The 23,113-nt window shown below is 48.6% G+C and overlaps 3 protein-coding genes across 3 annotated transcripts; 2 read left to right on the top strand and 1 right to left on the bottom strand.

The window, feature by feature from the left end:
* Positions 1–6,949: 6,949 nt before the first annotated feature.
* On the top strand, positions 6,950–11,626 carry LOC130191310 (uncharacterized). The gene is made up of 11 exons (XM_056411006.1): positions 6,950–7,166; positions 7,460–7,575; positions 7,763–7,892; positions 8,611–8,808; positions 9,191–9,328; positions 9,420–9,563; positions 9,929–10,063; positions 10,374–10,497; positions 10,592–10,798; positions 11,133–11,539; positions 11,598–11,626. Exons 3-11 carry the CDS (start codon positions 7,835–7,837, stop codon positions 11,624–11,626), a joined length of 1,440 nt encoding a protein of 479 aa, XP_056266981.1. The 5' UTR covers positions 6,950–7,166; positions 7,460–7,575; positions 7,763–7,834.
* Positions 11,556–12,985, top strand: LOC130191313 (uncharacterized). The gene is made up of 2 exons (XM_056411008.1): positions 11,556–11,860; positions 11,955–12,985. Exons 1-2 carry the CDS (start codon positions 11,665–11,667, stop codon positions 12,638–12,640), a joined length of 882 nt encoding a protein of 293 aa, XP_056266983.1. The 5' UTR covers positions 11,556–11,664; the 3' UTR covers positions 12,641–12,985.
* A 2,632-nt stretch (positions 12,986–15,617) lies between these two features.
* On the bottom strand, positions 15,618–18,319 carry LOC130191309 (piggyBac transposable element-derived protein 4-like). The gene is made up of 6 exons (XM_056411004.1): positions 18,260–18,319; positions 17,999–18,166; positions 17,778–17,953; positions 16,796–17,352; positions 15,940–16,650; positions 15,618–15,853 (listed from the first exon to the last, which is right to left on the bottom strand). Exons 1-6 carry the CDS (start codon positions 18,317–18,319, stop codon positions 15,618–15,620), a joined length of 1,908 nt encoding a protein of 635 aa, XP_056266979.1.
* Positions 18,320–23,113: the final 4,794 nt, after the last annotated feature.

Genomic DNA, 23,113 nt, shown 5'->3' with positions numbered 1-23,113 from the left:
TTTCACTGTGGTCCACAGACCGGGGCACGCCACGGAAATGCTGACGCTTTCACGCCGGCCTTGCAGCGCTGATGGCTGCAACTACTGTGAGAAAAGAGAGGCGCAGGAAGAAGAGCGGCTGCAACCTGGTGTGAAATGTGCTGCCGTGGGACCGGTGGGCACGCCAGCGGGCCATGGACTGACAGCTGTGGACGCAGCAGAGTGGGGGTGCAAACAGGAAGAGGATGTCGACATAAGGCCAGTGCTCGCTTGGGTGGGATCCCAACAGTGACCACCTTGGGGAGAGGTTACCATGTGTTCTCGAGCCACAAAGGGACTCTGGTCAATTTTTCAAGCCCTGCGACTGCGTGATGGTGTACTGCAGAGGGGGTGGAAAGAGCCGGCGACTGGAGAGACACAGTGGCAAGTGGTGGTGCCCAGGGCTCTGAGAGAGACAGTGCTGCGGGCAATGCATGGAGCTCCGGGATCTGGTCACTGGCGTGAAGACCCTCCGTCGCCTCCGCCAGGGTTCTACTGGGGCCAACATAGGCGGGATGTGGAGGACTACTGCCGCTGCGACAGCTGCACAGCGAAGAAAGGCCCTGCAGACAGATCTCATGCCCAGCTCCAGCAGTTTCCGGCTGGGTGTCCCATGGAGAGGGTGGGGATTGATGTTCTTGGACCGTTTCCTCACTCAGAGAGGGGCAACCGTTACATCCTCACTGCCATGGACTATTTTACTAAGTGGCCCGAAGCGTACTGCATGCCGATCCAGGAGGCAGAGACGATTGTGGATGCTCTGGTGGGGGGAATGTTCAGCAGATTTGGGGCCCCTGAAGTCATCCACACAGATCAGGGCAGAAACTTTGAGTCCGTGTCTTCGCCGCCATGTGTGACAAACTGGGATCCCACAAAACCCGCACGACACCCCTCCATCCACAGAGCGATGGGCTGGTCGAGAGGTTCAACCGCACGCTGGCACAACAGCTGGCCATAGTGGCAGCTAAACATCAACGCGACTGGGACGACCACGTGCCTCTGGTGCTGATGGCTTACAGGTCTGCGGTGCAGGACTCCACTTCCTGCTCTCCTGCCCTTCTCATGCTCGGCAGAGAAATCCGGACGCCAGGGGAGATGATGATGGGGAAACCTCCTGACGCCTCAGGGTCCCGGGGCTCGACTATGCTCGAAACTCCAGGACCGCTTGGAGTCGGCCCACGAGTTTGCCAGGAACCAGATGCGCAGTGCGGGCGAAGGCAAAAGAGGAACTACGATGTGCACGTTAGAGGACGCCATTTTGAAGTCGGAGAGCTGGTCTGGGTGTATAGCCCTCAGAGGAAGAAGGGCAGGTGCCCAAAGCTCGACAGTGAGTGGGTGGGGCCCTGCCGAGTCCTGGAGAGACTTGGAGAGGTGGTGTACAGGGTCCAACTGCCACCACGAGGAAGGAAAGTCGCTCTGCATCGAGACAGGCTGGCCCCTACCGGGCACATCCACCCCATCAGGACAAGAGCCTGGGGCACGGGAACCCTGGACTCAGCCCAGACTACCCCCAAACCCTTCCCAATGGGCCCAGCCTTCGCCCGCCCCTTCACAGGCTCTTAGTGTCCCTGGCCCCGCCCCTCCCTTCCCGTCCCCTGCCCTTGGTCCCAGCGTCCCCTTAACCCCTTTTCCTTCTCCCCAGCGCCGATGGCAGCCGCAGAGGAACCGCAGGCCCCCTGACCACCTGAGAGACTTTGTTTGCCCCCTCGAGGGCGAGGGACTTTGTGGGGGGAGGGTAGTGTAACGGACTGAGGGAATGTTATGTTATAAATGTTATGTTCCGGATGTAAGTGAACGTCTCACGAGCTGGTAGCTGTGAGGCGTGTCTGTGATTGGACAGCGAGTGATGTTGTTGTGTGTGTGTTGTTGTGTTACGACTGCTCGGGCAGCGCTATGACCCGGAGCAGACATGAAGCTGGTTTGGAGGTTTTCACGGCGATTTGCGGTCGTTTTGGCGTAGGCTACGGCCAACAGTAGCTTGTTCTATGTTCTCTGAATAAACACCCTATAAGCCATCTACGTCTCGTAGCGTTCCTGACCCAGGGTCGCTACAATACGTCAAATACAAACGTAATCTGGAGAGAAATACGTTTCAGTCAAACTTAATTTGGTGAGAAATACATTTCAGTGAAACGTAACTGCAAATTGCATTTTAGGTCTGGGGGAACGTAATTTTTTTGATACAGGGTTGGGCATTTTACAGCAAAGTCCTCCGTGTTTAGTCTTTAAAACATTAGTGTTACATAAAAAGAACGTGACAGAGAGGCTAATCGATGGAAATGTGCATTTCCTAGTTAGTCGAGACGGGTCCTGAGAGGCAACTCGATGCCACTCCGACGGAACATTTGCCTCATGCACGCGTACCAAAACAGTTAATTCAAAAAACAGTTAATACCGCACAGCGGGCTCCCGAACAGGAAAGGTGTTTTACATCAGAGTCCTCCTTCTTTAATCTTTAAAACACGGACCGCCAGCCAAAACAGAAGTTTATGATTTAAAACCCGACGGGGCGCTTTTATTGTATCTTGCCGTATTTACGGTAGTGGTTAGTGAATGCGGAAATGAACAGACCTATTTCATGCGAGTTACGCTATAGCCTACCACGTGCATTAAAAAAAAAATAGGATATTTACATTTATAAATCGACACACACGGACGACGAAGTCTGGTGGAAGATGAGGAAATGTCGGCGGTAAAAAGAAGCAACGCTGCGCCGGAGAAATGTGATAAAATTCCGGTAAGGAAGCGAACGTAATATGTGTTATGACCAGAAACATATTATTAAAAGTGCCAATATTATTAAAAGTGCCAATGTGAAACGGCCACTCAAATCTGAAGCGACATCACAGGAAAAAAAGTAGCCTCACAGCCCAAAAATAAATGTATATCTGATCCCCTGAAATGTTCTCTAGAGCACGTATTTGTTCTTTTATTAAACTAAACAGCATTCTGTTCTTAACTACACAACAGCATGTCATTCCTGTCTACGTGTCGCAGAGTGCACGCACCGTAGGTATTTCATTTTGACTTGGTCATTTTATAAGTAGCTCGCGTGCTGAAAAAGTGTGACCCCCCCCGCCCCCCCTGATATATAACAAAATAGAGAAATAATGTTGTGACACAAACGTAACATGGTCTTCAACCAAAATGACATTAAAGCTCTAATTTCACAAATATAAGCTAATACCCTTTCTTTTTAAAATCTAGTCATTCGGCGATGAGTTACTTACCAGGGAATATGGAGGTGGAATATTTAAAAATATATCTTGAAAGAAGGAATGAAGTCTGGTTAAAAAAACGGCCGTCCTTCCCTCAAGAAATTGGGCCACTGAATGAGCAGCAGCAGCGTGTGTGTGTGTGTGTGTGTGTGTGTGTGTGTGTGTGTGTGTGTGTGTGTGCGTGTGTGGGGGTTGGTTGGTTGGTTGGTTGGTTGGTTGGTTGGTTCCGATGTTCCAACAAATCCTATTAAGTTTTCTGATCTGTATTTTTAACTATTTATTGTTCTGACAGCTCAGGTCCCTTTAACCCTTGTGTTGCCTTAGGGTCATTTTGACCCGAATCAATGTTTCACCCTCCTGTTACCTTTATATTTACAAACATATTTTACCCTTTGGGTTCAATTTGATGCCAGCAATTAAAACCTCCAGAAAATTATTAGAATTAATATTGTTTTCCAAGTTTAAGTGTGAGGCACTTTATGTTTGTTTGTTGACTACCGAAAGAACACCGACATTAAACATTGAATGGGGTCAAATTAATCCTAAAGCGGGGGGAGGGTGTAATATTGATTCGGGTAAAAATGACCCTAAGGCAACACAAGGGTTAAACAAAAATATAAATATTTGTGCACTTTATGTGTGTGTGTGTGGATATACTGTGTATATTGTTAAACGTGCTAACCCTAACCCTCATCACTCAGACTTACGGGAAGAACCTTTCACGGTTCCTTTCACACAGGATTTTGAGATAACACGTGTTAAACCTTGCGTGGTGATACAGATTATATTGGATACATAGTACATCACATCATAGTGTAAAATGAAGTCATTATACAGGCATGGTAACACACATTAATATATGCTTATGTTTATGCAGTCCGCAGTAATATCACATCTTAGTTCTAGATAGTTGGGCTCTGAAAGCTGGAAACACAACACCGGATAAGAAATGAAGTGGGATGCATACATCATGTGGCACCTGGTCGGTTCATACACAGTGTTAGTGTCATAAACCCCTCAGATTGCAGGCCAGTAACACGTTTCTTTTGATAGAGGTCCCTTACTCACCACCACATTCTCTCTTTTCGACATTGAACCAACTCCATCTGTCTCCGCTGGCTTGATGGATGGCCCTGGTGTCTCCGCTTAGTCTGCGTCAACAATTTAAGCTACGCCTGTACTAATTCTATGGTCTTGTACTTCACACTTTGTGCCTCAGGTTCTCCACACTGGACTTTTGCCGTACGAAAAATTCACATTAATTTGCCATTCTTCCAACTATATATATATATATATATATATATATACATTACACATGTAATAGCAAACAATTCGGTCAAAAGTAAAAAGACACTATAGTTCAAGGTTAAAGTTTAATTCCAATATTAAGTTAGGAATCTTAACCCTCAGTCAAAATGATTTCACATTAATGTGAATAAATAATAAACTCTTGGTATTCGTTAGATCCTCCAAAACCCAATTATTATTTACCATGCTTAACCGCTGCGGGGACATCAGAGCCAGCGGAGCATTTTAAAAAGCCTGCCGAGATCAAGCAGCTCTCGGCGGCCACACAGCGCGCTGACCGCCCGGCGTTGCGGAGCTCACTGGTCATGAGCAGAACCTCAAATCTCCGCCGCATATCTTTATAGGCTGAATCATAACAAACCAACCACATATTTGATTTTTAAACTCCTGACTTCTTGCCTGACAACATCCTAACATTACATGCTGTGTCTCAACAAAAGCAGTATTTATATCAGTTGTTTATTTTCTCCTCTGCTATTGTTTCCGGTTGCTTGTGCGAAATGCATTCTGGGATATCGGCTGACCAGAGTACACACAACTCTCCTCAGATGCATCCTCCATGGGAGGATCAAGTCACATCCGGGCATTTTGACCGTGCTTTGCGAGAAGCGGACTTTGAATTGGTCCATGTAGGCCTACACAAGTACATGAACTGCTACTTTCATTTTAAAGTTATTTTGTAGCACTTGATCATCTTAAGCTGTTTTTAAATGTGGTGTACAAATGAACATAACTTGCACCGACTAAAATGTTGTGTGTGCGTGTGCGTGTGTGTGTGCGTGAGAGATCTGAGCCAGCTGGCCGTCCCAGTCACTCTGAATGACGTCCCTCCGGCCATCGCCGAGATGCTGAATGATGAGGATTGCTGGGAGTTCAACATCCTGGAGCTGGAGGCTGCTCCACACAAGAGGTGAGGAGACGAAGGGATTCTGCAGGTGGTTGTTAGAATAATAATAATCATTTATTTTATATAGCACTTCTCTAGACACTCAAAGTCACTTTACAGTCCAGAGTCCAGTTGTCACACACACACACACAGTCGTCCCGGTGGTAAGCTACATCAGTAGCCACAGCTGCCCTGTGGCAGACTGACGGAAGCGTGGCTGCCAATCAGCACCTACGGCCCCTCCGACCACCAACAACATTCATTCACATCCATACGACCCGGGGTGAGGCTGCGGTGCATGTCTTTATGATGGTGGGGGAAACCAGAGGACCCGGAGAAAACCCACGCAGACACGAGGAGAACACGAGGAGAACATGCAAACTCCACACAGAAAGGACCTGGAGCGACCGGGATTCGAAACCAGGGCCTTCTTGCTGTGAGGCGACAGTGCTAACCACTGAGCCACCGTGCTGCTTGTTGTTGGATATTCTTCATTTAATTGAGGTAGTCACTCCGGTGGCTCCTTTTAAAAAAAATGTATTGTGACGTCACACGTCCTTCACATCCTAGGAAAGGCAGGTGATGTATTTGTTGTGTGTGTGTGTGTGTGTGTGTGTGTGTGCGTGCGTGTGTGTGTGTGGGGGTTGGTTGGTTGGTTCCGATGTTCCAATAAATCCTATTAAGTTTTCTGATCTGTATTTTTAACTATTTATTGTTCTGACAGCTCAGGTCCCTTTAAACAAAACTATAAATATTTGTGCACTTTATGTGTGTGTGTGTGTGTGTGGATATACTGTGTATATTGTTAAACGTGCTAACCCTAACCCTCATCACTCAGACTTACGGGAAGAACCTTTCACGGTTCCTTTCACACAGGATTTTGAGATAACACGTGTTAAACCTTGCGTGGTGATACAGATTATATTGGATACATAGAACATCACATCATAGTGTAAAATAAAGTCATTATACAGGCATGGTAACACACATTAATATATGCTTATGTTTATGCAGTCCGCAGTAATATCACATCTTAGTTCTAGATAGTTGGGCTCTGAAAGCTGGAAACACAACACCGGATAAGAAATGAAGTGGGATGCATACATCATGTGGCACCTGGTCGGTTCATACACAGTGTTAGTGTCATAAAACCCTCAGATTGCAGGCCAGTAACACGTTTCTTTTGATCGAGGCTCCTTACTCACCACCACATTCTCTCTTTTCGACATTGAACCAACTCCATCTGTCTCCGCTGGCTTGATGGATGCCCTGGTGTCTCCGCTTAGTCTGCGTAAACAATTTAAGCTATGCCTGTAGAGGCAACTCGATGCCACTCCGACGGAACATTTGCCTCATGCACGCGTACCAAAACAGTTAATTCAAAAAACAGTTAATACCGCACAGCGGGCTCCCGAACAGGAAAGGTGTTTTACATCAGAGTCCTCCTTCTTTAATCTTTAAAACACGGACCGCCAGCCAAAACAGAAGTTTATGATTTAAAACCCGACGGTGCGCTTTTATTGTATCTTGCCGTATTTACGGTAGTGGTTAGTGAATGCGGAAACGAACAGACCTATTTCATGCGAGTTACGCTATAGCCTACCACGTGCATTTAAAAAATAGGATATTTACATTTATAAATCGACACACACGGACGACGAAGTCTGGTGGAAGATGAGGAAATGTCGGCGGTAAAAAGAAGCAACGCTGCGCCGGAGAAATGTGATAAAATTCCGGTAAGGAAGCGAACGTAATATGTGTTATGACCAGAAACATATTATTAAAAGTGCCAATACTATTAAAAGTGGCAATGTGAAACGGCCACTCAAATCTGTATCTTTATAGGCTGAATAATAACGAACCAACCACATATTTGATTTTTAAACTCCTGACTTCTTGCCTAAAAAACATCTTAACATTACATGCTGTGTTTCAACAAAAGCAGTATTTATATCAGTTGTTTATTTTCTCCTCTGATATTGTTTCCGGTTGCTTGTGCGAAATGCATTCTGGGATATCGGCTGACCAGAGTACGCACAACTCTCCTCAGATGCATCCTCCATGGGAGGATCAAGTCACATCCGGGCATTTTGACCGTGCTTTGCGAGAAGCGGACTTTGAATTGGTCCATGTAGGCCTACACAAGTACATGAACTGCTACTTTCATTTTAAAGTTATTTTGTAGCACTTGATCATCTGAAGCAGTTTTTAAATGTGGTGTACAAATGAACATAACTTGCACCGACTAAAATGTTGTGTGTGTGTGTGTGTGTGTGTGTGTGTGTGTGTGTGTGTGTGTGTGTGTGTGTGTGTGTGTGTGTGTGTGTGAGAGAGAGAGATATGAGCCAGCTGGCCGTCCCAGTCACTCTGAATGACGTCCCTCCGGCCATCGCCGAGATGCTGAATGATGAGGATTGCTGGGAGTTCAACATCCTGGAGCTGGAGGCTGCTCCACACAAGAGGTGAGGAGACGAAGGGATTCTGCAGGTGGTTGTTAGAATAATAATAATCATTTATTTTATATAGCACTTCTCTAGACACTCAAAGTCACTTTACAGTCCAGAGTCCAGTTGTCACACACACACACACACACACACACACACAGAGTCGTCCCGGTGGTAAGCTACATCAGTAGCCACAGCTGCCCTGGGGCAGACTGACGGAAGCGTGGCAGCCAATCAGCACCTACGGCCCCTCCGACCACCACCAACATTCATTCACATCCATATGACCCGGGGTGAGGCTGCGGTGCATGTCTTTATGATGATGGGGAAACCGGAGGACCCGGAGAAAACCCACGCAGACACGAGGAGAACACGAGGAGAACATGCAAACTCCACACAGAAAGGACCTGGAGCGACCGGGGTTCGAACCCAGGGCCTTCTTGCTGTGAGGCGACAGTGCTGCTTGTTGTTGTTGGATAGTCTTTGTGTGTGTGTGTGTGTGTGTGTGTGTGTGTGTGTGTGTGTGTGTGTGTGTGTGTGTGTGTGTGTGTTGGGGGGGGGGGGGGACTACAAATCCTTCCTCCCTGCTGACATAGGTCATCCCAATACTTTCTTAACTTTATATAGGTGGGTGAGTGCGCGTTCATGGATTGGTCAGTGTCCAGTCTTGAATGAAATGACTTTGTGTTAGGCTTTCTATAAAACCCCAAACATCTTTTGTTTCATGCTAAGCCAGGACACTTCAACATGGAACATCTGCCACATACTAGTGATGAATCGGACACGGCGACTCAAGATGTTCCAGAGATGCAAGCAGGTCCGACCGTCTTTTTAGAAGACCTATCTGCTAGATTCTTATCTGAGGCAGCGGAGCGAACAGAGATTTTCAAGAGGAAGACAAAAAGAAAACATTTGTCGAATTTTTTCGAGTCAGGTAAAAACATAATTTTGTTTTGTTCAATATTTATCCCGCTGTGATGTTCCCGGGTCAATTTGACTGAATCACCCAAAAGCTGTCATCGTTAACACCAGGAGGCTACTAACAATTCAATCAGTTTTTAGTGTAATTGAGTCTATCATAGATCAGAGTCCAATCAGGAGAACTCAGTCGTTTTAATGAAATACATGTTCAAACTATTTTTTAGGTACATTTAATAAATCTAAATCTAAATTGCATTTTGTACTTTTTTGTATTTTAAGGAAAGCAGAAGACGTTTTATACAGAAAAAGTACTTAGAAATATTTTCAAAATCATGCATCATGTCATACATGAATATTAATCCTTCTGTTATGTCCTATCCTTTCTGCTCACTCAGATGGCTTTGACTTCAATGCCAATGCGCTCTCTGCACAGCCTACTACCAAATCAAACAGGTCGATGAGAGCGCACTCATCAACGAATCCGGCTTCATTGGGAAATAGAGACTTTTGTCAAGCACCATGGCAAAGTGGTGGTAAGTTAAAGAAAAAACTATCTGGACCTTGAGCCTGGAATAAAAGTTTGACGACGATAATGTTCATGATGTATTCTTTCCGCTCCCTCAGATGCCAATCAGTCAAAGGACAAGGCTGTTTCTACACAGAGACCGAGAACTGACGCCAACTCTCAGAGGCCCTCATCAATTAATCCATCAACATCTACACTGGACAATAGTAGGGAACGACGCCGCTCTCGCCGCTGTCATGTTGGTTAGTGCAATTTTTTTTTTTAAACACCTTTGACAGTGAGATGTTTTGTGGCTGCAGGAGTCAACACATTTAACACAGTTTTAAGAAATGTAATGCACAAGCTTATCTGCCGGGTTGATGACTCAGAAAATGAGATCATCATGTTTTTATCAAAGATAAAATTCAGCACTTACCAATACCAGTCCCAGCTCTGGAGCCACTGGTTAAGTTGACTACTTCTAAGTCGTGTGTAGTTCTTTGTTTTTGTGTGTTTTGCTTGTGGTTTTGTATGTTTAAACAAAATGTTTTGTTCTATCTGGACCTTGAGCCTGGAATAAAAGTTTGACGACGATGATGTTCATGATGTATTCGTTCCGCTTCCTCAGATGCCAATCAGTCAAAGTACAAGGCTGTTTCTACACAGAGACCGAGAACTGACGCCAACTCTGACAGGCCCTCAACAAGCAATCAGTCTCCAGCTATACTGAGCAATCGTCGTGAAAGGCGACGCCTTCATGTTGGTGAGTGAAAATTTAAACAAAAAGACCTTTACCAGTGAGATGTTTGTGGCTGCAGGAGTCAACACATTTAGCAGATTGTCCTCAGACCTACTTTGCCAGTGTCGCTGCTGAGCCAAGGAGCACTGCATTGGTTCCCACACAAAACGAGCTGAACACTTCTACCTGTGTACCTGGGTACCTGGGTCCAAGTCCCATTGTAGCAATATTGCCGAGCCACCAGCTATGTCCCATGTCCTGTCCACGGCTCCTCGGTTCAGATCTGAAGATCAACAGGAGTGTGAAATGTATAACACCAATCTTATATCTACAGCTCCACCTGTGTCTGATGCAACCCCGTCTACAGACACGCTGGCCGTCACAGAGTCACCCGTTGCTGATTCTGCCGTTCAGTCTTCAAAAGAGTTGAAGGCTATGGTTCACATCCTACCTCCCAGGTATGTGTATCACTCATTTCTTGATGTGATGCTGAGTGAGCGTTGTGTAATATTATTTTAAGGTGGTGACATCATTCATGATTTTTTTCTACAGGAATGTATTCGTGGGTAACATAAACGCTGTCCATGATGCTGTGAGATATGCAAACGAGTCCCAGGGCCACGGCAGTCGAGATACATTTGAGCAACCCACACAAGCTGCCCCTGCTACTACAGCCCTAGCCGGAGAGAGGTCAACCGTTGTGATTAATTTCACAAGCAACACCGCAGATAACCAACTCTGTGATAAGGGCGACGATGGGTGAGTGGGTAGCAGGTCCGTCTTTCAATCAGGGGGTTGGAGATTCAACCCCCGCCCTAGTCGATGTGTCCTTGAGCAAGACACTTAACCCTGAGTTGCTCCCTGTAGCTGCGTCTACAGTGAATGAATGTAACAGTACTGTAAGTCGCTTTGGATAAAAGCGTCAGCCAAATGACATGTAATGTAATGTAATAATGTAATGGATTTGGAGGATTCTGTGCTTAGCAACCAACCTACCAGGTATGTTTATCACTCATTTGTTGATGTGATGCTGAGCGAGTGTTGTGTAATATTATTTTAAGGTGGTGACATCATTCATTATTTCTTTCTACAGGGCTGCATTTGATGATGACATAAACAATTTCTTCAGTGGAGGTGATTACTGCCCTACATTGGATCCACATGCTTTGTCTGGGCTCAACTCTGCCACTGCTGGAACTCAGTCTCTCTTCAGGGTGGGACCCACACAAGTTGAACCTGGTATAGGGCCATACATTCTGAATGCCATAAGACATGATCAAATGGAGTCCTCTCATATCGTATCCCCTCAGCAACTTGCCATCGGGTGTCAATTGTCTCAAGCGCACCAACAAAATCACAATAACAGCATGGACAACCTCCCGTCACAGCATCAGTCAGTTCTCGCCCCATTGCAATCTCAGGAAGGCTCCTATCAAGCACTCGAGTTCACAGCTGATCAGCTGAGGGCTCTGGTGAAACAATCAATCCTATGTTCCAACTGTAAAAAGACCTTCGACAGGGCCGTGATCTGTGAGGATTTCTTGATTCAACTCAACAGACCTGTCCAATGTGCATGCGGCTGTGTGATCTGCACAATATGTTACCGGGAGCAACGCTTCTGTCGCATGCACAATGTGTTACCCCTCCAATGCCATGGCAACATCATCCACTTGGCAGACTGGTCATTTCTAGAGCCTATAGGAGAATGGGACCTCGAGCTTCAAATCGATGACAATGTCGAGACCGACGAAGAGGTCGACCTTCATGTGCAGCAGTTGCTGAATAAGACGCCCGGTGCGAGTGTTGGGGTCCTGCGAGAAGGTAGGCGTGTTTCTTTCTCACTATACATCCTCTCTCGATGGCTGCGATCCCTGGGCGAAAACCTGATGCATATCGTGTTTGTTTCTACACACAGCCTTCGACCATCTCATCGGCAGGACCGACATTACGTCCTTCGTGTACAGGACACGCGAAGCAATGCCAGAGGAGGTAGCCTACAGGTATGTCTTCATCCCTCACGTTCCGGGATTCTGGGATCACATTCTAGTCGGAACGCGTGCGCCGCCCAAGACGGAGAAGATGATCGGACCCGATGACTACTTGCCGAAACTGTTCGACGTGTTCCTCGGTGTGTACAAATTTCACTGGTGCTGTTTCGTGCTGAAGAAACAGATCATCTTGGCAATGTGGTGCACTGCGAAGCCCCGGATTGGAGATCCTAAGGTATTCTCGGTCGTTGACAACATGCTGAAAGGCATTACCGAGACAATAGCGTTTAGAAAAATGATCTTTTATCTATCTAGGTGGTTTACGGTTCAGTATGTGGCACAATCTGAGGAGGCTTCACGTGAGTCACCGAATGATAGGCAGCTCAAGGTGGTATTGGATTGCAAACCCTCAGAAGGCCTTCTTGTCAATCTCATTACATTGTTGGCCTACAAGTGTGGGATGGAAAAGGTCGAGCCTGGGTTCTCCAACCCTCCGGGCGTAGATGTGAGTTTTAATCTCGAGAATGCCAAGGTTATGTTCACCTGCCCCAGTGAACCAAACCTAGAGATTAATGCGGTGTTCTTCCGCACCTCCGGGGCTACTGGTAATTAAGCAGAGAATAACGTTTAGGCGGTAGTGGAACCGTATAGTCTATGTAAGAGTGTATTTTGATTGTTTATTTTCTAGTTTGTGACATGCAGAATGCGATGTAGTTACCATATCTTACCATTTGCTGTATGTGTAACGTAATTATTGTGTGTGTATACACCCTTTTATTGTACTGCAGTTTGTGTACATTGATACACCATATTTCTATGTTACAATCATCCAGATTACATCCTCTTGTGTTACACTGTACAATGTCAATGTTTTACACATGGAAATACAGATGTTTCTTTTTTTACACTGATGTAAGTATTAAACATCTCCTGTTTTATTAAATATATTACACACAAATGCAGTTTTTGACTCTTGGATGGTACATGTGTATAATTCTGTACGATTATGGCTACATGATGTGGACACCATTACACACTGACTATCACACACTCGCTCGATCACACAACACATTTCAATTCCAACAGGCTTTTTAATATACAACAACCAAGACTTTCAGTGACAAAGCGTCTATTTAACTTTACCCTCCATTCTCAAAACATCCTGAAGTCATTGCAGTCTATTTATCTTGCATTAACCCGTTTTTTGAATTGCTCACTCCAGAGTTTAGAGTTAAAACACATTCAATGAATATTGAGTGTATTAATAGTTCGTAGTAGGCTTATTCCACGATGGTGACCTCCACGATCCATGAGGCAGATTCATCAGTATTTAAGAATAAAGGTTACTCTCTCTGTCATCAAGTTTGGGCAAGACATGTTTGGAGCAGATTTTAAAAAGTCCTGTTGAGCCAGTAGATGGCGCTTTGACTCTGTGAATGAAGTCTAGACCACCTCCACGTCGTGCTCACGCAGTGCTCCTCCTTCTCCTTATGTCGTAAGGTGAACACTGTTTTCGTTTCAACCTGGTCCACAGTCGCACATTTTTAGCTCATAAAAAAGAACCCCAAAAAAAGTTTGTCGCTGAATTTCCAGTCGATTATCGATGCGTCTATGCATAAATACTTTCTCTAGAGCGCAATAGGATATTGGTCGCGAGGGACGTGTCACGGCTCGACACGTGATCGTTCTACACCAATGAGGGAGCTGCTTTTTGTCAACAGAATGGCAAGATGGCGGCTCCCGTGGTTAGATTCAACGTTACCGATAAAGAGGAAAGCATCGTCAAAAGTGGGCTAAATGTATTCTAAATAGTGCCGTATACATAGCTGCGGCCAATAAGAACAATGCGGCAACTATACGGTAATGTTATGCTTATGTTAAGTCATTTAGATCAAGTTTGACATACCTTACTGACGATCTAACATGGACTACATGCTTTACGTAAGTATTTCTATGTATGTGACAAATAAACCTCCTTCCTTGTATCAATAAAATGCAGTAATTGTACTTATACCAATGACCATTTGTTCATTCGTTCATTCATTCATTCTTCCACAAATGAAAACAACACTGAACCATAAAAACAATCTTTATGACAAATATGATTTATAAAACGGTACAAAACTAAATAAGAAATAACAGATTAAGGACAATCAGTCCTCACTGTCAGTGTCAGGACAGTTATCTTCCAGTTGCTCAGTTTCTCTTGTGTTGGCACAATTACAGCAACGACATAAGTCTGCAACACAATCCTGCAGAAAACAGGAACATCTGCCTGTCTCACAGGCACCTTTTCAGCCGCAGTGTATCACATGCAAAACACTGTCAGGGGCCGGATTTCTGGTCATCCTCTATTTGCCAACAATATCAGCATGTGATGGAGCACATATATATTTTTTGAGACAGGACCTGCTTCCCACTAATGTGGACCAGGGGCATTTGGAATTGGATTTAAAAAGACCCCCTCTCTCACCATCTCCCTCAACGCCTGTTCGTTAACCCTCGTGTTGCCTTTACTCAGAAAGCATACACCCTGCGTCCTGGGGTCAAACTGGAGCCTTGCGCGCACACACACAACCACACACACACACACACACACAACCACACACACTCTGACCCAAAGAACGTAGGCACGTGGGATGCAACTCGGGTCTTTCTGACCCAGGGTGCGGATACGCGCCGGGGTCACTCTGACCCAGACCTGGGTCACTCTGACCCAGAGCTGGGTCTTTTTGACCCAGAGGACAGGGGTAGAGGGCCTGTAATTCACACATGTACGTGTATATACAGTTACGCGGGTCAGATTGCCCCGAGGACAACGGGAGGGGCACGTGGGATTCAACTCGGGTCTCTCTGACCCAGAGTACGGATACACGCCGGGGTCACTCTGACCCAGACCTGGGTCACTCTGACCCAGAGCTGGGTCTTTTTGACCCAGAGGACAGGGGTAGAGGGCCTGTAATTCACACATGTACGTGTATATACAGTTACGCGGGTCAGATTGACCCGAGGACAACGGGAGGGGCACGTGGGATTCAACTCGGGTCTTTCTGACCCAGAGTACGGATACACGCCGGGGTCACTCTGACCCAGACCTGGGTCACTCTGACCCAGAGCTGGGTCTTTTTGACCCAGAGGACAGGGGTAGAGGCTTGTAATTCACATATGTACGTGTATCTACAGTTACGAGGGTCAGATTGACCCGAGGGCAACGGGAGGGTTAAGAGCATAAAAAAATGAACATACAGCTTTGAGGCAGAAAAGTGATCAAAGCATCAGGTATTCATGAAAATATCATGAAACTTGTAAATCCTGTGTCCTAAGACACATAATATGGTGGAAAATCTGTATTCTTTCAGAGAATCCACTTTTAGTGTCTGTGCATGCTGGAAATCAGTTTAACCCTCGTGTTGCCTTTACTCGGAAATCATACACCCTGCGTCCTGGGGTCAAACTGGAGCCTTGCGCACACACAAACACACACACACACACACACACACACACACACACACACACACACACACACTCACACAACCACACACACACACGTTTTAGTCCCGAGGACAACGGCAGAGGCGATAGAGGGGACCCTAAGCATCGGCACACGTCGGGCAGTATGTCAGCGTGCAGCCCTTGCAGATGTACTTGTTGCACCCGTTGCACACGGTGTATGTTTTAGAGTCCTTCTTCCAGGGGCAGATCTGACACCTCTTTCGCTTACTGGCCACCCCGCGCGGCACGGCGGCGGCGGCGGCGGTCAAGGTCTCGGAGGACAAGGTGTCGGAGGACAAGGTCTCGGAGGAGGAGGCCGAGGCTTCGCACGCTCCTGCGGCGGCGGCGGCGGCGTCAGAGGAGGAGGAGGAGGACTCGGAGGAGGCCACCCGGGCAGCTTTGGCGACAATGGCGGCGGACGCTTCCGCCTCTCCATGAACGGATAGGCGAGCGCCTTTCCCAGCAGCTCGAGAAACACCCTCCTCTTGTTGCGTTTGCCGGGCATCCAGTCGGGGTGGACCTCTCGCCATATCACAAAGGCGTCGTAGGCAGACACGTCGAGCATGTTGTGGAAGACGACCAGGGGCCAGCGGGCGGTCATCCTTCGGCAGCTGTAGGTCCCGACGACCTTGTCGAGGTTGTCCACGCCGCCCTTGTTGCGGTTGTAGTCCAGGACGACGAGGGGCTTGGCGTCGGCGTGCTTGGTGCTCAGGAGGACCACGTTTTTTTTGCCGCTCTTTTTCGGCAGGTAGGAGACGAGCGTGGCGTCGGGCGTGAAGGCAAACATTGACGAAAAGACGGGTCTCTGGCCGCACGCGAGCAGCGCGGCCGGCAGCTCGGGCTTGTTCTTTCTCACCGTGCCGACCACGGTGTTGTTCCTGAGCAGGAGCAGCCGCGCGAGTTCGTAGGAGGTGAAGAAATTGTCGCACGTGACGTTGCGCCCCGTCAGGCCCTCGGTCACGTCGAGCACGACCCTCGTGCCCAGATTCTTTTCCGGTCGTCCGCCGCTGGGCTTGCCGGTGTAGATTTGCATCTTCCACGCGTAGCTGGACCTGGCGTCGCAGGCCACCCACGACTTGATGCCGTATTTCGCGGGCTTGCTGGGCATGTACTGCCTGAAAGGACACCGGCCTGGCGGACGAGAGCGTGCGAGAGAGAGAGGATTATTATTATTATTATTATTATTACTATTATTACCACCACCACCACCACCACCACCACCACCACCACCGTCGCCATCATCATCAAAAGCAGAGCCGGCGGCCAAACGGTATACCTCTGAAGGGAACCAGTTGCTCGTCCACCGTCACTTCGGGGCCCGGGTCGTAGAGGAGCGGCAGGCGCGCCACCCACGCTTCCCAGACCTCCCTCACGGCCGCCAGTTTGTCGGTCGCGCGTCTCTCGCCTCGCGTCTCGCGGTCGTCAAAGCGCAGCAGTCTCGACCACGAGTGAAAGCGTTTGAGCGGCATCGTGGCGCGGAAAACGGCCCTGCCGCTCTCGGCGTCCCACAGACTGGAGAGGGCCTCGCCCCGGGACCTGTACACGCCCGCCAAGATCAGCAGGCCCATGTAGGCGCGCAGGTCGGTCTCGTCCATCCCTTTCCAGCCGTCGCCGTATTTTCGCGAGCCCTCCAGATTGGTCATCTCCAGGACGATCCTTTCCACGGCCGGCGTGACAAACATGCGGAACGTCGAGGCCGCGTCCCGGGCGTGCGACTTTGCGTACGCCGTGGGCCCCCGGAGCGAAGGCGGGCGCGGCGATTCCGGGCGTCCCGCTCTGTCGTACGGCGTCGAGGACCACGATATTTCACCGTTTTTCGACAGCAAGGTCCGTCTTTTGCCTCGAGAAGCGGCGGCGGCGGCGGCGTCTGCTGCTGCTTCTTCTTCTTCTTCATCTACTTCTTCATCGACTTCTTCATCTACTTCTTCATCTACTTCTTCTTCTTGGTCTACTTCTTCTTCTTCGTCTACTTCTTCGTCTTCTTCTTCTTCTTCTTCTACTTCTTTGTCTACTTCTACTTCTTCTACTTCTTCTTCTACTTCTTCTTTGTCTTCTTCTTCTTCTCCTTCTCCTTCTCCTTCTCCTCCTCCTCCTCCTCCTCCTCCTCTTCCTGACGGTTGACGGACCAACATTTCGACATCCTGAATTCTGGGGAAACGACTCGCGGTCGCAATGGATTTGGCAGAGCGGCGGTCCTCTCCTCCACCGCTACAGCCTTCTCGTTCTCGTTTGTATCGTTCCGTTCCTCCGGGTCCTACTCCCGAAGAGGACGCGTCGGCGAAACGAGGCGCCGCCGCCGCCACGTCTTTGAGGCGAGGACGACCGCGAGGACGACCGCGACCGCTACCGCCTTTTTCTCGCGCTTCTTCTTCTTCTTCTTCTCCTCCTCGTTCTTCTCGTCCTTTTCGTTCGTCTCGTTCCGTTTCTCCGGGTCCTACTCCCGAAGGGGACGCGTCGCGCGCCGGGTCGACGACCCGACCGTCGGCGAAACGAGGCGCCGCCGCCGCCACCACGTCTTTGAGGCGAGGACGACCGCGAGGACGACCGCGACCGCGACCGCTACCGCCTTTTTCTCGCGCTTCTTCTTCTTCTTCTTCTTCTTCTTCTCCTCGTCCTTCTCGTTCATCTCGTTCCATTTCTCCGGGTCCTACTCCCGAAGAGGACGCGTCGGCGAAACGAGGCGCCGCCGCCGCCACGTCTTTGAGGCGAGGACGACCGCGAGGACGACCGCGACCGCTACCGCCTTTTTCTCGCGCTTCTTCTTCTTCTTCTTCTTCTTCTCCTCGTCCTTCTCGTTCATCTCGTTCCGTTTCTCCGGGTCCTACTCCCGAAGGGGACGCGTCGCGCGCCGGGTCGACGACCCGACCGTCGGCGAAACGAGGCGCCGTCGCGACGTCTTTGAGGCGAGGACGACCGCGAGGACGACCGCTAGGACGACCGCTAGGACGACCGCTACCGCGTTCTTCTAATGACGGCGAAGCGTCGCGCGCCGGGTCCACCAGCATTTCGACAATCTGACTTCTGGTGAATCTACGCGCCGTCATGATGACTTTTGGCAACGGCAGCAATAGGAGCGGCAGGCGGCAGCGAGCAGGAGCAGCGAGCAAACAGCAGGAGCAGAGGCGAGCAGGAGCAGAGGCGAGCAGAGGCAGTAGCAGCAGCAGCAACAAGCAGCAACAAGCAGCAGCAGCAGCAGCAGAGGCGGCGGCACACCACCGGGCACCAAAGACAGCGTTAGTAGTACGTCGTCGTCTACACGTCGAGTCGTTATTTTGACCCGAGGGGACGACGCGAGTACGGAACGTTACGTATCGCGGCGTGCGAGTCGGCGGTGCGCGGGCGCTCGGGAGCGGGAACTGTTACCGGAGAAGGAAAAAGAGCCGAGGTCTGCGTGTGTGTGCGTGCGTGCGCGTGCGTCTTTGCTTGTAACGCTGCAGGTGATGACCAAATGAAATAAACGCAAGTTTCAAACAACAACAACCACAAGTCCTGTGTCCTGTGATCCTATTTCTCCCCGCGTCAATCTTTTTGCATTTCACGTGAACCGGGAACGTATTCGGCGACGCAATGTTGTGCCGCCGCCGCCGCTACGTCCGACGTGTGGGAAAGACGTTATTATTATTATTATTATTATTATTATTATTATTATTAAAAAGGTGGTTTTCATTATTGTGCAGAAATAAAGTGGTGACGGTGCACGCGTGTAGACGTTTCTGATTAACGGTTTAGCAGAGCGACGGCCCGGTTGGGAAGAAGCCGTTTCCTGTGTGTATGCTTGGGTTTTTGTTTTGTTTTTGTTTTGTGTTTTCTTCCACGTGTGTCGGGTGTGTTTTTACGGAGCTTACGGTGGTGCTCTGTAGCGCCTACCGAAAGGGACGAGTCGGAACGGCTTGTGTTTGGGGTGCGAATGATCTGCAGTTATCTTTCCAGCCCGCAGCCGCCGCCGCCCGCAGACTCTGGAGGTGTACAAGTCCAGGATGGATGGAGGGCGGGCCTGCGTGAGTGCGGGCCTGCGTGCGTGCGTGCGTGCGGCCGGCCGGCCGGAGCCGGCAGTTGTCTCTGCAGACACAACTGCCGACTGGCCGTCGTAGTCCGTCTGTGTCCCGCTCGGTGGCCGATGACAAAAAAAAACCCACGCGGCGGCGAAGGAAATGAAGCGCGCGGAGCTTTGCGGTTCCGGGCGTCGGGTCGTTTTCACCCGACAGAGAGAAAGGTCAGAAAGACCCGCGTTGAGACCTGGGTCACTCTGACCCAGAGCGGGGTCTTTTTGACCCAGAGGACAGGGGTAGAGGGCCTGTAATTCACACATGTACCTGTATATACAGTTACGCGGGTCAGATTGACCCGAGGACAACGGGAGGGGGGCGCGTGGGATTCAACTCGGGTCATTCTGACCCCGCAGAGCACGGAGGATACGCGCCGGGGTCACTGACCCAAAGAACGGAGGCGCGTGGGATGCGACTCGGGTCTTTCTGACCCCGCAGAGCACGGATACGAGCCGGGGTCACTCTGACCCAGAGCGGGGTCTTTTTGACCCAGAGGACAGGGGCAGAGGGCCTGTAATTCACACATGTACCTGTATATACAGTTACGCGGGTCAGATTGACCCGAGGACAACGGGAGGGGGGCGCGTGGGATTCAACTCGGGTCATTCTGACCCCGCAGAGCACGGAGGATACGCGCCGGGGTCACTCTGACCCAAAGAACGGAGGCGCGTGGGATGCGACTCGGGTCTTTCTGACCCCGCAGAGCACGGATACGAGCCGGGGTCACTCTGACCCAGAGCGGGGTCTTTTTGACCCAGAGGACAGGGGCAGAGGGCCTGTAATTCACACATGTACCTGTATATACAGTTACGCGGGTCAGATTGACCCGAGGACAACGGGAGGGGGGCGCGTGGGATTCAACTCGGGTCATTCTGACCCCGCAGAGCACGGATGATACGCGCCGGGGTCACTCTGACCCAAAGAACGTAGGCGCGTGGGATGCGACTCGGGTCATTCTGACCCCGCAGAGCACGGATACGAGCCGGGGTCACTCTGACCCAGAGCGGGGTCTTTTTGACCCAGAGGACAGGGGCAGAGGCTTGTAATTCACATATGTACGTGTATCTACAGTTACGAGGGTCAGATTGACCCGAGGGCAACGGGAGGGTTAAGACATGCTTGAATTTTACCGAGTTGGTTGCTCTCCTCTGGTTTTATCGATAAATATAGTTGAGTATCATCTGCATAACAATGAAAGTTTATGGAGTGTTTCCTGATAATATTGCCCAAAGGAAGCATGTATAAGGTAAATAAAATTGGTCCAAGCACAGAACCTTGTGGAACTCCGTGATTAACGTTAGTGGTTATCGAGGCGTCATCGTTTACAAATACAAACTGAGATCGATCTGATAAATAGGATTTAAACCAAATTAGTGCCGTGCCTGAAATGCCAATCGACTGCTCCAGTCTCTGTAACAGGATGTCATGGTCAATGGTGTCGAATGCAGCACTAAGGTCTAACAAGACCAGGACAGAGAGGAGTCCTTTATCTGCTGCCATTAAGAGGTCATTTGTAATTTTCACCAGTGCTGTCTCGGTGCTGTGGTGTTTTCTAAATCCTGATTGAAATTTCTCAAATAAACTATTATGATGTAGAAAGTGGACAACTGATTTGCCACCACTTTCTCAAGGATCTTGGAGAGGAAGGGAGGTTAGAGATCGGTCTGTAGTTAGCCAACACCTCTGGATCCAGAGTGGGCTTCTTCAGGAGAGGTTTAATAACAGCCACTTTGAAGGAGTGTGTTACGTGGCCTGTTAGCAGAGACACATTGATAATATCTAATAGAGAGCCGCCAATTAAAGGCAAAACGTCTTTAAGCAGCCTCGTCGGGATGGGGTCCAAGAGACAGGTAGACGTGTTCGAAGTAGAAACCGTTGAAGATAATTGGTCACGGTTGATGGGAGAAAAGCCCTCCAAATATACACCAGGGCATACAGCGGTTTCCAAGGCCATTCCACTTGAGGACAGATTGGCACAGGTTATGGGCAAGAGAATATTAATCTTGTCCCTAATAGTTAAAATCTTTTCATTAAAGAAGTTCATAAAGTCATTACCACTGAGGTTTATAGGAATGCTCGGCTCCACAGAGCTGTGACTCTCTGTCAGCCTGGCTACAGTGCTGAAGAGAAACCTGGGGTTGTTTTTATTTTTTTCTATTACTGATGAGTAATAGGCTGCTCTGGCATTACGGAGGGCCTTCTTATATGTTTTAAGACTATCTCGCCAAACTAAGAGGGATTCTTCGAGATTAGTTGAACGCCATATGCGTTCAAGCTTTCGTGACGTTTGCTTCAGTTTGCGGGTCTGAGGGTTATACCAGGAGCAAACCTCCTCTTCCTCACTGTCTTCTTCTTCAGAGGGGCTATCGAGTCCAGTGTCATTCTCAGAGAGCCTATGGCACTGTCAACAAGATGATCAATCTGGGACGGTCTAAAGTTAGACCAGGAGTCCTCTGTTATATTGAGACGTGGTATCGAATCAAATACAGAAGGAATCGCTTTAAATTTAGCTACAGCACTGTCAGTTAGACATCTGGTGTAGAAACTTTTGACTAACGGAGTACACTCGGTAGTATAAATTCAAAAGTGATGAGGTTGTGGTCTGACAGAAGAGGATTCTGTGGAAGACGTTCAAATGCTCAATGTCAACGCCATAAGTAAGAACAAGATCAAGCGTGTGGCCAAAGCTGTGAGTGGGTTTCTGTACTCGCTGACAGAAGCCAATCGAGTCCAACAAGGAGATGAATGCAGCACTAAGGCAATCATTATCAACATCCACATGGATATTAAAATCTCCAACAATAATAACTTTATCGGTTTTAAGAACCAAACTTGATATAAATTCTGAGAATTCAGATATAAACTCTGAATATGGACCTGGTGGCCGGTACAGAATCACAAATCGAATTGGCTGTAGTGTTTTCCAGGTTGGATGTGAAAGACTAAGAACAAGGCTTTCAAATGAGGTGTAGTGTAATTTTGGTTGAGGATTAATTAATAGGCTCGATTCAAAGATGGCTGCTACTCCACCTCCTCGACCGGTGCCTCGAGGAATGTGAGTATTAATATGACTTGGAGGAGTCGATTCATTCAGGCAGACATATTCTTCATGGCTCAGCCAGGTTTCAGTTAGGCAACATAAATCAATGTGATTATCTGATATTAAATCATTTAGTAACACAGCTTTAGATGACAGAGATCGAATATTTAGGAGACCACATTTAATAGTCCTGTTTTGTTGCACTGCTGAAATAATGGTGTTAACTTGTATAAGGTTATTGTGTGCGACTCCTCTTCTGCTTACTTTTGATTTATTTAATTGAAGTGGCCGTGGGACAGACACAGTCTCTACTCTAAAGTCATGGGTGGGTAACTGCTCGAATGGAAGAGCAGAGAAGGGTGTTAAACTACAACTCTGCTCCCGGTTCCTGATCTGAACCCTGGGTTGTCATAGATTAAGTCCGGTGATCAACTTGGTCATATTCGCAGAAATGAGACGCGCTCCGTCCAACGTGGGATGGATGCCGTCTCTCCTCATCAGATCAGGT

This window comes from Pseudoliparis swirei, unplaced genomic scaffold (genome assembly GCF_029220125.1).
Source record: "Pseudoliparis swirei isolate HS2019 ecotype Mariana Trench unplaced genomic scaffold, NWPU_hadal_v1 hadal_35, whole genome shotgun sequence".
Lineage (NCBI taxonomy): Eukaryota > Metazoa > Chordata > Actinopteri > Perciformes > Liparidae > Pseudoliparis > Pseudoliparis swirei.
The sequence above is the reverse complement of the archived record's forward strand: the minus strand, read 5'-3'. Positions and strand labels throughout refer to the sequence as shown.